The sequence below is a fragment of the Melospiza georgiana genome, chromosome 11 (genome assembly GCF_028018845.1).
Source record: "Melospiza georgiana isolate bMelGeo1 chromosome 11, bMelGeo1.pri, whole genome shotgun sequence".
Classification (NCBI taxonomy): domain Eukaryota; kingdom Metazoa; phylum Chordata; class Aves; order Passeriformes; family Passerellidae; genus Melospiza; species Melospiza georgiana.
The window spans coordinates 16,996,469-17,009,315 of record NC_080440.1 but is presented as its reverse complement, the minus strand read 5'-3'; the positions used below and the strand labels follow the sequence as shown (position 1 = coordinate 17,009,315).

General features: G+C 65.7%; 1 protein-coding gene across 1 annotated transcript; it reads right to left on the bottom strand.

Moving 5' to 3' along the window:
* Positions 1-184: 184 nt before the first annotated feature.
* On the bottom strand, positions 185-7,371 carry CAMKV (CaM kinase like vesicle associated). Its single transcript, XM_058031706.1, has 12 exons — positions 7,295-7,371; positions 4,139-4,247; positions 2,801-2,932; positions 2,648-2,722; positions 2,433-2,571; positions 2,232-2,352; positions 1,916-1,991; positions 1,700-1,836; positions 1,542-1,620; positions 1,378-1,465; positions 1,014-1,250; positions 185-944 (listed from the first exon to the last, which is right to left on the bottom strand). The coding sequence occupies exons 2-12, from the start codon at positions 4,231-4,233 to the stop codon at positions 747-749; spliced, it is 1,377 nt and encodes a 458-aa protein (XP_057887689.1). The 5' UTR covers positions 4,234-4,247; positions 7,295-7,371; the 3' UTR covers positions 185-746.
* Between the last annotated feature and the right edge of the window lie 5,476 nt (positions 7,372-12,847).

Below are 12,847 nucleotides of genomic sequence, written 5' to 3'. Positions count from 1 at the left end.
CTCCTTCTCGGGATCCAGCCCGGGCTCCTTCCCGGCGGCGAGCGCTCACGGGTCCCGCTGCCCGCGCTGCCCGAGCAGCGCTGCCGCTTCCAGCCCGCCGCGTCTCGCTCAGCGCCGCGCTGCCGGCAGGCGCGGCCGCCCCCCGGCCCCACAGAGAGACTGGGCAGGCGGCGCTGGTGCTGTCTCAGTTTGTCCTCAGCGGGGTCTTTATTTGCCAGAGATACAGCGGCGGGGCGCGGGGCGGCGGCGGCAGCCGCGGGCAGAGCCGGCCCTGCAGGCATGCAGCTGCGAGGGGGGAAGCGGGCACCGGGGAGGGGGCACGGGGGGGCACCGGGGGTCCTCCAGGCACAACGCGTGGGGGGCCGTGCGGCTGCCCCCGGGCGGGGGTCCCCGTGTTCCCCCCCGGGGGTCCCGGGACGGAGAGAGGGTCTCCGGGACGGCCCCCGCTCCGTCCCGGGCGGCCCCGCCCGCGGTCCCGCACATGCACGCGTGTCCCGGGGGGCTGGGGACGCCCCCCCGGCGCTGCGGGGCGTGCGGCCGAGCGGGGCTGCCCCGCGTCTCTGGGCATCCCCGGGGCAGGGGACGGCGGCGGGGGACAGACTGAGAGAGCTGGGAGGACACGGGGGGACGGGCGCCATGCAGGGCTCTGCCCCGCGGCCGGCTCTCCGGCGGGGCACGTAGAAAAGGGGGCGCAGGCGGGGCTGGGGGGCCATGCCGGGGCTATGTACAGGGGGCGCGGGCGCCGCTCAGCCGCTCTGCTCGCTGGGGGGCTCGGCGGCGGCCCCGGCCTCGGTAGATGTGGCGGCGGGCGGTGTGCCGGGGGCCGGGGGCTGCGCGGCGGCGGGCGGCGTGCCGGGGGCTGCGGGCTCCGGGGCGGTGGCGGAGGGGGCTGCGGGCTCCGTGGCGGGGGCCGGGGCCGGGGCCGTGTCGGTGGCGGTCGCGGGCTCTATGGTCGCGGGCTCCGCGGCCGCGGCGGCGGGAGCCGGGGCGGCGGCCGGAGTCGCCGCCGGGGCCGTGGTAGCTGCCGGGGTAGCTGCCGTGGTAGCCGGGGCCGGGGTCGCTGCCGGGGCTGGAGTTGCTGCCGGGGCTGGAGTTGCTGCCGGGGCCGGGGTCGCTGCCGGGGTCGGAGCCGCTGCCGGGGCCGGGGTCGCTGCCGGGGCCGGGGTCGCTGCCGGGGCCGGGGCTGCCGCCGTCTCCGACTGCTCGGGCGCCCGCAGGCGTTTCATGAGCGTGGTCACTCGCACGGCTTTCTGCGGGGCAGAGACGGGGGGTGTGGGGCTGGCGGAGGGGCCGGGACTGGCAGCGCCACCAGGCTCTTTGCCCCACGGTGGGGCTTGGCTGAGAGGGGACGCGGAGGCACGGCACACCCACACCCACCTTCCACTTGGCCCGGGCGAAGTTCTTCTCGATCTGGGCACAGACGCCATCCTTGATGTTCTTGTCAGAGGCAGCATTCCCAGAGATCCTGGAGGGGCAGTGAGGGGTGAGCCACCAGCCCTACCAGCCCCCCTGGCTCCCCATCTGACCCTGCTGCTGCTCACCACTCATGGGAGATGGCCTCCTCTGCCGTGATCCTCTGGTCCTGCTCCACCTCCATCAGGCGTGTCACCAGCTCCTTAGCTGGGGGCACAGGGGAAGAAGTCAGTGCTGGTAGGGGACAACATGGGACCCCACATACCCCCCCCAGTGTGGGGCTCACCCGCTTGCGAGATGTCATCCCAGTAGGGCGGGTCAAACTCATAGTCCCCAGCCAGGATTTTGCGGAAGAGGTTCTTGTCGTGGTTCTCATAGTCATCCTCGTCTGCCTCCTCGTAGAAAGGGGGGTTTCCCGACAGGCTGGGGAACGTGGTGGGGGGCTCAGTCCCGCCCCAGCCCCAAGCCCCTGCAGCTACCCCGTCCCTCAGCCCACACTCACAGGATGTACATGATGACGCCGATGGCCCAGCAGTCCACCGGCCGCCCGTACCGCTGCCGCCCCACCACCTCCGGAGCTGCCAGAGACAAAGAGCAACCAAACCATCCCCCGGGGTCCCCAGCCACCCAGCCTCTTGGCCCTGGCATGATGGGGAGTGGGAGGCACCCACTGGAAGCACCCAGGATCAGCCCCCAGGGTGATGGGAATGGGAGGTGCAGCAGCAGGTAGTAAGGAATGGATGGTAAGGAGCAGCAGGGACCTGCTGAGACCCAGCACTGCCCGCCCCTGCATGCCCACCCGGCTGGCTCTCACCCACCCAGGTACTCAGGGGTGCCACAGGGCTCCTTAATGAGCCCGTTCTCCAGCTTGGCCAGGTGGAAGTCACTGATGACGATCTTGGAGTTCTTCAGGCGATTGTAGTACACCAGGTTCTCCAGCTGCCGGCACAGGGACTGTGAGTGCCAGGAGGGGGGGCATGGCAGCACCCATGGGTGCTCCTACCCCCCCCGCCACCCACCTTGAGGTTTCTGTGGACGATCTTGAGTGAGTGCAGGTAGGCAACAGCCTCCAGCACCTGCCGGATGACATTGCTGGTGTCCTTCTCCGAGTAGTAGCCCTGGTCCAGGATCCAGTCGAAGACCTCCCGGCCAGTGGCCCTGCAGACAGCAGCTCTGCCGAGACCCAGCCGTGGCGGGGCCACCCCCTCCCCACTTCCAAATATCCCAAACTTACAGCTCCAGGAAGATGAAATATTCCTTGCGGGTGATGTAGACATCCACCAGCTGTAGGATGTTGGGGTGCTTCACCCTGCAGAGAGCCAGGGGCGTGGATGGGAGTTCCCAGTTTGCCCAGTAGCACAGGATCCCCTCCAGCCCCAGCACTCACATTTTGAGGATGATGATCTCGTTTTTGGCTGCCTTCCGCACTTTCCGCCCATCCCGCTTCAGAAACTTCTTGCAGGTGTACAACTTCCCCGTCGTCTTCTCCTTGGCCCGGAAGATTTCACAGAACTCCTCCCTGCAAGGGTACCCCCAGACATCACCCCATTCCTGGGCACCAATGAGATTGGGGTGCTTGGGTGGTCCCTGGGCCCACCAGCATTCCCCCAGATCCCAGCAGTCAGGGGAGATGCCACAGAAGTAGAAGAAAGCTGTGGCTCAAAAACACTTTGGAGGCGAAGAAAAAACAGCAGTGAGAGGCAACTGATATGGAAGGAGCAAATTGATAGGGAAGGGGGAGAATTTGCTGGTTAAAAAGCCCCATCCTCAGGACAGGAGGGGTAAAACCCCCGGTGAAGCCACTCGTGCCAAGGTGGAACAGCAGCACACCCACATTAACATCAGCACAGCAGTCGGGGAGAAAGAAAGGGAGATGTGTCGGTAGCTGCAGCGTTTCTGTTCTATTATTCATGGCGCTTGAGCCCATGGCCAGGCTGCAGCTGCAGGGGAGCCCCGGGGGGCACTTGGCACTGCTCCAGCAAAGCCATTGGCTTTCCAATCCCCCCAACTGCCCTGAAACCCTCACGGCCACTGCCCTGGGTGGAGGGGGAACAGTGACCTGTGGGCTTTGGGACAAACTGCCCAGAGGATGGAGCAAAAATCTGAGAGCACCGAGGTCCCCACTGCCACCCAGTGTGACCCTGCCAGGTGTGACCTCTGTCCAAGCAGGTGTTTTGGAAGTTGATGGAAAAATTCTGGTGCCTATTTCGCGGTCAGCCCTCTCTCAAAGGGTGTTAGGGCTTCATTTTTTGGAGTGCATCCTAACAGGTTCCTCAGCACGGCAATAAAAGTTGGGGGAAGGAGCAGTGCAGTGCTCCACTGCCCCCCAAGTGACATCTGCCTTTCCTTTGCTGTAGCTGAGCCCTCCTGATTCACAAAATGCTCCAGGGAGCCAGGATCGTGTGGAATTGCTGCAATCCCTGCAAATCTTGAGGGGAGGAGGGAGGGATATGGGAAGCTGCCCAGCTGCAGCCAGCAGCAGAGGAAAAGCTCACTGCCCTCTTTGGAGCTAGCTGTGAATATCCCACATGCAACCCACGAGCAAGAGGGACTAATTAGGGTAAAGCCACCCCAAAATACACCCTGTGATCCCGGCCCAGCTGGGGACCAGCACCCCCAGAGCCCCCACAGGCAGTGTTGTGCCACTCCTCAGCACCCCAAGAGCCCCACACAGGTGGCTGGGGTTCCCCAGGGCATCCACAGGGCCGTGGAGGGACCAACTCACGTTTTGATGACCTGGCCCAGGTCATATCTGTCGGTCACCTCAGACGGCTGGTTATAATCTTTCTTGTCTCCCAGCGTCACGCAGCCAAACGGCATCGCAGGGCCCGGTGCTGGCAGGGCAGGGAGAGGCAGTGAGTGCCCCGGCACTGCCACCCCCCTGGAGCCACAGCAGACCCTCCCAAGCTGTGCCCATTAATGTGGAACCTGAGCACAGCGGCTGCTCGTGCTCTGCAGCTGCTGCCAGCCGCCGTGTGCCCAGCCCCACCGATGGGCATCCCTGCCCGTGGCATCCAGCCTCTGCCCGGGCTCAGGCTGCCAGCACAGCCACAAGCTTCCCCCTCCGGCCCCTCTTGGTGGATTATTAATGATTAATTAGCAGTCAGGGTTAGCACAGTGCCTGGAGCACCCACTGGGGAGGCAAGTGGAGGTGAACGGATCCTTTCCTGTTCCTCAGCCCAGTCTTGCCCACGGTAACATTTCAGCAGATGGGGCCTCCCCAGGCAGAGCATTGTCACACGTTGTCACATGTGCAGTGGGTTACACCAGTCTCAGCTTGCCATCCCCAACCAGCCCCGACTGTGGCACCAGGCAGGTGGCACTGCAGCTCGGAGGTGCCACAGGCAGCAGTCAGGACACCAGCCTTGGCAGACGCCAGCTTCTCCAGCCCTTTAGGAAGGATGCTTTGCCCCTTGCTTCCCTGTTGGGAACTCTTCAAAACCAGATCCTTCTTGGATGCTTCCCAGAAAAAAAAAATTGATCACATAAAGTGATTTCTTCCCCTTTCCCACCGTGTTAGCGGGAGGAAGTTTCAGCTGAAATTATTTTTTGACGGCTCAGAAGATGACAGAGCTGCCTGGGGCCCCCCAGCCCTCTCAGGTGGGCCTGAGCAGGACCCTGTGATGGGAAGCTGGCACAGTGCTGGAGGCAGCCCTTGCCCAGGCTAAAGCTCCCCAAACACCGCGCTGTGCCGTGCCGTGCCATGCCGTGCCAGCAGGGCCCGGTGGCGAGGGCTGCGGGCAGGATGGCTGCGGGATGCGGGATGCGGGAGCCGGCATCGCGGGTACCCAAGCGCCGAGCCTGTTGCTATGGCAATGGGAGCTGAAGATGCAGAAAGCGGCACATCCTTGGGAGGGGGCAGGGACGGGCAGCACCCGGCAGCACCCGACCCACCTGCAGGTGCACAGCCCCATCCATCCCTGCTGGGCAGGCCCTGCGAGGGAGGCGTGCTGCCTGCAGCACCCAGGGCGTGCACTGAAGTGCTCCCTGGGGTGATGGACCCAAACCTGGGTGGGACGTGAGTGCGGTGAGCCAGGGAATGGGGGATGCTCCTTCCTGCCTCCATCCTTTGGGGCTGATCTGCCTCTGTGCCTGCTGGAGTGATGCCCACAGGATGGATGCTCCCAGCTTGCAAGGCACCCAGGCAGGGTCCTGCCAGGAGAGCCCACACCCAGTAAGAGCACCTGCCCCAGTCCTGCTCAGCGTGCACCAAGTCCCAAAAGAGAAGAAGAGCACCCATGGGACATCGCTGCTGGTGCCCCAGATTGGATGAGATTTTCCAGCCTCCACCTGACTCATCCCAGCAGCTCTCTCAGCAAACATGCCCTGCCTGGCACCTCTGTGTCCCCATGCCACACGACACCAGCTCTGCCGCGCCCCTGTGCCCGGCCAAGGGGAATGAGGGCTGTCCTGGCAGCTGCTGGAGGGGCGGTGGGCTCAGTGCCACAGATCATCAGGGGCAGGGCTGGCTGGTGGACGGGCAGGCTGCCAGCACTGGGGGCACAGTGCCAGGATTAGCTGGGAAGGGGACTGGGGTGGGATGATATATTGGGATTTTATTGCTGTCTATGGGAGCACTCAGCTAATCTGCGCTCATTAAATTAGTTCCCGTTGGTTTAGTGGCCACCCATCCTGCCAGGGCTGAGCATTGCCATCCTACCCTGCCCCAGGCTGGCTTCGAGGGGCTCAGCTCACCGAGGATACCCCACAAGGGAGGCTTGCACCCAGCCCAACATCGGGGTCAGCACCTGCCCCCCACAGGTGAGAGCACCCCCCCGGAGCAGGGGCACCCAGGCAAGAGGTGGGCAAAGGGAAGAGGGCTCCCTCTCCCTCCCCGGGGTGCCGGGGGGAAGGCTCCGTGCTGCGCTGGCACCCGCACGCAGCCAGCACCCCCCTCCAAGAGTCTAATTTGGGAGCAGAAGCAACAGCGGGTGTAAGACAATAGCGGGGAAGTGGGTGGCCGGGTGGGGATGGCACGGAGGGATGACGCAGCCGTGCAGCCCTCGCCAGCGGGGCCCCCAGCCCCCGACCCCCCGCTCTGCCCCACGGCGTGAGGCGCCACCGGCTGGTATTTCACCCGCAGCCCCGCTTGCACCTGCAGCTGCCCTGGACATGTCCGTGGGGGTTCCCCTGCCATCCCGCCCCCACGTCCCGGGGGAAGGATGTACCGGGGACAGGCAGAAAACGCAGCCGGGCTAAGACGGACCGAAATATTGCCAGTGCGGGCAGCGGGAGGCGGAGGGGAGGCGGAGGGGCCGGCCGGCCCGGCGCTGCCCGCGGAGCGGCCGGGCTGGGGCTCACACAGGGCTGGGGGAGCCCCACCGGCCCCGGGCCGGGGTGTGCGGAGGGACAGCCCGGGCCGCGCACCGCAGGCAGGTCTGCGTTTGGCCGGCTCGGAGCGCTGCGGCAGCGGGAAGGGAGCGGACTGCGGGAGAGAGAGGTGCGGGGTCCGGGAGGGGATGCTCGGCGGCGGGGGCACGGGGAGAGGCTCCCCGGCAGCATCCGCTCCCGCGGTGCCGGCCCGGTGCTCCGGGCTCCTCGCGGGGACGGGGGCGGCACCGGGACAGCGGCGGCCCGGGGGGGGCGCGCGGGGAGGCGCGGGGGGAGCCGGGCTCCGGCAGCTCGCCGTGCCCGCGGCGCCCGTCGGGGCTCGGGCTCTGCGGGACGCGGGTGCCGGCGGGGGCAGCGCGGCGGCGGGCGGCCGTCGGGGCGCGCACGCACCGGACAGGGATACGCGCGGCCCCGTCGGGACGTCCCGGGCCCCCGGGGTGGGGAGGAGAGTTGGGGACAGCCCCGGGCCAGACGGTGACAGATGCCAGCAACGGCCCCCCCGCCGGGCCCGGCCCCCCTCGCCCCCGGTCCGGCGCGGCGCGGCGCTCACCTGCACGCCTCTCCGACCGCAACGGGGGGCCGCGGCCCGGGGCCGCCGCTCGGGGGGAGCGCGCCCCTCCCGCCCGCCCTCCCGCGCCGGGCCGGGGCCGAGCCGGGCCGAGCCGAGCCGATCCCCGCCGCTGCCAGCGATGCCAGCCGATCCCAGCCCAGCCGTCGGTCCGTCGCGGCGCGGCCCCGCGCGCCCGGCGCGGCAAGTTGGGGGGGCGGGACCGCGGGGCCACGCCCCCTTTCACGCCCCGCCCCTCCCCTGACGTCACCGCCAAACTTCGCGCCCCGCCCGTGGGGACGGGTCACGCGTGGCGATGGGACCGACCGGAGCGCGGGGGGCGAGGCCGGGGATTGTCACCGAGCTGGGACTCCGCCACAGCCCGGGGGCCGGGATGGGATAATGGGATGGGTTAATGAGATGGGATGGGATGGGATGGGATAATGGGATGGGATGGGATGGGATGGGATGGGATGGGATGGGATGGGATGGGATGGGATGGGATGGGATGGGATGGGATGGGATGGGATGGGATGGGATGGGATGGGATGGGATGGGATGGGATGGGATGGGATGGGATGGGATGGGATGGGAGCAGGATTTTAGCAAAGCTGAGCGTGGGCTCAGCATCACAGGTATCTGCCCCCTGAGGGCACTAAAAGGCACCATGAGGACACGGGTAGACACACGTTCCTGCCTCTGTGCCATCATCCAGTGGGAACCCAGGCAACTTCTCCTCCAGCAGCAGGGCCAAAGGCTCTACTCACTTCCCTATGACAGGGTTGTGCCGGGGCAAGGAACAAGAAAGGGACAAGAAATCAGCCACCCTAATTCTCTTACCTCTGCCCACAGCCCAGGTGTGGGACCAGCCCGGGGTGGGCACAGAGTCCCCGGGGCACAACAGGGCACCAGTCCCTTCCCCAGCCCCCTCACCCCCCACTCCTCACAGTGCAGCCACGTGTGCAGAGCCCCCCCAAGGCCTGCGTGCCACACGCTGGCATTTGCCGTCCATATGGTGCTGATTCTAAAGTGCACCCCCTCTTCCCTCTCGCCCCTGCCCCCACCAAACCCCCACCCCCCAAACCTCCTGAGGTCCTCAGCCACCACAGGGTGTGGCCGTGCAGTCACGGGACCCACAGCCCTCTCCCACCCATGGATAGGGGACACCAGGGTCCCACAGCAGCCTGTCCCCTCTGCTCACTGGAGAGCAGCCAGCACTGCAAGGGAGCCAGCGGGGCACTCCCAGTGCCCGTCCCCTGCGTGGCACCGAGCCCTGCCAGCCCCAGGCCTATCACCTCCCGTGCTGGGTGATTAAGGGTGTGTGAGAGCAGGGGGAATTTGCAGGGCACTGTAGTTTGAGCTTCTAATCAAGAGTTTAATCATTGTGGCTGGCAGCAGAGCTCCAGGGTTATTAATCTCTGCACCTCGCGGGGACCCGAGCGTAGGCCACCATTACCCGGCAGGCACCCTGTGCCCCGGGGCTGCCTGGCACTGCCTGGCAGTGTGAGGGATGTGGTGGCACTTCCCCATTGTCCCCTGACCCCGGCTGGCACCTGTCACCTCCTGGAGCTGTCTCCTGCCACAGGGTCCCCTCACTGTGCTCTGGTCCCCTCCTGCTCCTGACTCTGTGCAGATCTTGGCCCACTCCATGCCCCGTTTTGGGGTGATGAGCTTTGCTGACCCCAATGGCGTTTGTCCTTACAGTGCCATGTCCCACCCCCTTCCCACTACACCCCAGAGCTGAATGTGGGATGCCATGGCTGGTTTGGGGTGATTATTTTTCCTACAGCACCTCTGGAGACAGTGAGCCCAGTGTGGGGCTGCCAGGGCTGGGGGCACCTGGCTGTACACCCCTGCCTCAGATGGGGGACATGGGGTGGGGGACACACCCCCTGCTTCAGCTGGGGGACATCTGGCTGTATCCCCGTGCCTCGGGAGGGTGCAGGGGATGGAGGGGGGCCCAGGCAGTGCTGGGGGGTGCGGGGGGGGTGCTCAGCGCGTTTGTTCTGGGGTGCAGGGGGATGCACGTTCAGCGTGTCCGTGCTGGGCTGCAGTGGGCTGCAGTGGGGTGCAGTGGGGTGCAGCGGGGGGTGCTCAGCGTGGCCGTGACTCAAGCACCACGCGGCACCGCATCCCTGCGTGCTTGCCATCGCCATGGCAACCGCCAGGCAATCAGCGATAATTGCGCACGTCGGCCCGGCAACGGGGCCAAATAAACCCCATCCCTCCTTTCGGGGGGCCGGTGGGGGGCAAGGGGGAGACAAAAGGAGGCGGTGCAGCTGCTGACGGCCACCCCGGCCCTTCACTGGGATGAGTGGCAGGGCTGCGGTCCCCACAGGCGTCCCAAGGCACCTCTGTGCCCGGGAAGGTGTCAAGGGACACAGCCAGAGAGCCACTGAGCTCGGCCACCACTGTGAGGTACAGTGTCCCTCGCAGTGCCACAGCTCTGCCAGCTCGGTGACCACGCTGTGTGTGAGGACAGGGCTGCCCCACACCTGCCTGGGCACCACTGGCCGTGGCTGCTTGTCCCTGGCCAGCCTGCTCCTGATCTGGGCTGTCCCTGTGCCAACGACAGCACAAAAAGCCTTGCACCTCTCCCCTGGCTTGGTCCCTGTCACATCCAGGGCTGGCTCTCCTGCCTGGAGCCCTGATGGGGAAAGGGGCCTTGTTTCCCACAGCCTACTCCTGCATCACAGTGGTGACATGGCATCAGGGTTTGAGTCCCCTCCCCACTGAAAGAGCTTTGGGCGTCCCCTGGATCTCTGGCAGCACCTGCAGCCACAGGGACCAGGGTGCAGGGAGGCTGCTCGGGGTGACAGCTCAGGGAGAGAACTGTCCCCAAGGGGGAGGACCAGGACCAGACCCAGGACCAAGACTGGGGTGTGGCTGGCACTGGTCCTGGGTGGGTGCTGGGATGGGCCAAGCCTCCCCAGATAAATGCCAGTGCTGTTTCAGGGACAGAGAAAGGAGAAGCAGATGTGCCTTACAGCCTGGAAGGCTTTGGGGTAAAGTGAAGCTCCTGGAGGACAGCAGAGCTCCCCAGGGGCCAGCAGATATCCCCAGAGGACAGCAGAGATTCCCAGGGACCACCAAAGCTCCCCAAGGGCCACCAAAGCTCCTCAGAGACCAGGAGAGGTCCTCAGGGGCTACCAAAGCTTCCCAGGGGCCCCTGAAGCTGCCCAGGTACCACCAAAGCTCCCCGAGGGCCAGCACAGCCTCAGGTGGGTGCAGGGGTGCCCCGGGCTGTGCAGGTGCCCCCGGTTCCAGGTGCCAGGGCCAGGCGGGGAGGGCAGAGGGCCAGGGCTGGCAGCGGGGTGCTGGAGCAGGGACTGGGGGTGCCAGGGCAGCCCCCCCTCCGCTCACAGGCATCATTAGCAAAACTCGCCGCTTTCTAAAAATGGCACGTCGGTGCCGCGGCGGCTGCTCTTCACGCCCGCTCCCCAGCACCGGCAGCCGCTAAAAACAGCTCGGCGCTGCCTGCTGCCTGCTGCCACCCCTCACCGGGGCGGCTGGCACCGGAGACCACCGCCTCACCCAAACACTCATCTAGCGCAGTTTTGCCCGTGCCCAGCGCAGCCCCCAGCCCGTGGCACTCTCTGCCCGCCCTTTGGCGGCAGGAGCCCGCAGCCGCGGCCGAGGGGCCATTGCGGCATCACCGCACACACCGGGCGTGCGGCGGGACCGTGCCCGGCCCTGCCCGTGCACCCGCAGCCCCGCGTGCGGCCACTCATGTTTTATAGATGGCTCCGATTTTAATAATTAATGCTTGCTAACGACAGCACTTTCCCCAAATAAAACATTTAAAGTGCTGTGTGTGCGCGGCGCATTGCCGGCATGGGACACCGGCTGCTCTGCCGCAGCCGTGGCGGATGGGCACGGCACGAGGGGCTTGGCACGGCCTGGCACAGCGTGGCACGGCCCGGCACGGCCTCACCTGCCCACAGCTCAGCCCGATGCTGCACCAACCATGCCCAGGCACAGCAGCTCAGGGTGACACCACCCAGTGCCCACCTGTGGGTGCCCAGGTAGCGCCCCCCAGCTGCGGCAGGGGTGCCAGGTGCCATGCAAGGTGCTACCCTGAGGTCGCCTGCCTGTCCCTGGCGCCGTGGCAGTGGGCACAGCGCCAGTGCCAGTCCCAGCTAGCAGCATCGGACAGGGGTGGGCACATGCCAGCCCTTGGCATGGAAGTCTGGGCGCTCGCTCCTCACCTCCCGCAGCGTAATTAGGGCAGGATAAATGTGGATTAGCATGAAATCTGTCATCTCTGCGAGCACATTCGTGGGGGGAGGAGGCAGCCTAAAGCGGGGGCCGCCCACACGCACATCACCGTAACCACACCAGACTTGTCCGCTAACGAGCGGTTCACTGTGCCACCCCAGTGCCAGCACGGACAGCCCTGCTCCCTCTGGTACCCTGCTCCCACTGGCTGCTCCCACAGCTGTCCCCTGTGTCACCAGACAGCAGGCCTGGCGTGCATCTGCCACCCAAACACAGCCCTGGGCACCCACTCTGCTTTGTGCTGTGGAGGGCAATAACCAGGGTGTCAGCTTGTCCGTCCATCCATCCATCCATCCATCCATCCATCCATCCATCCATCCATCCATCCATCCATCCCTGCATCCATCCCTGCATTCATCCATCCACCCATCCACCCATCCACCCATCCCTCCGTGCACCCACACATCCATCCCTGCATCCCTGCATCCATCCATCCATCCATCCATCCATCCATCCATCCATCCATCCATCCATCCATCCATCCATCCATCCATCCATCCATCCCATGAGCTGCTGGTGCCCCAGTCAGCCACCCTGGCTGCCCCCCAGGCATGCAGCATCCCCCAGTGCCCGTGCCCAGCACCTCCCATTGCTGGTCCAGCCCTAATACTCACACAGTGCCAGTCTCTTCCCGTTGCCACAGCGACTCAGCAGCGAGCCGAGATGGTGCTGCTCGGCCTTCCAAGCAAGGTCAGCACCTACATTGGAGGTCATGGTCACCCCAAACCCAGGCCAGGGGAGCAGAGCAGTCGCACTGTGGGGAAACTGAGGCACGGTGCTGGGACCCAGCTGCACTAAAACCACCTCGGGCACGTGGCGGTGGAGCCGTGCAGGTGTGAGGCGTGGGGGAGATGGACAGCTTGGCTGATGGGAGCTGACACGGCCCCGGGCTCCAGCACTGCCTAATGAGCAGCCCAGGGGGTTTTATTTTTTATTTAAAGGCAGTGTTGGCGGCAGGGCCCGTGTGGCTGGACATGGAGAGGAGCAGCGCTGCCCACAGCCACAGACTGTGTGTGTTCCAGCATCCCTTGCTCATCCTGGGCTTGCCCTGAATATTCCCTGCCACGAGCCCCATAGGCAGTACTGTCCCCTGCACAGTACTGAAGCAATAAAGGTGTCCTTAAATGAAGCTGGCAATGACTCTTGGTCACCAGACAGCAGCCCCCAGCCCCATCGTGTCCTTACTGTGATCACAGGCACCTTAGTGGCAGGGACACTGTAATCCCATGCCCTGGGCTCCGTGGGCACTCACAGCCCCAAGAGCATCCTGATCTGATG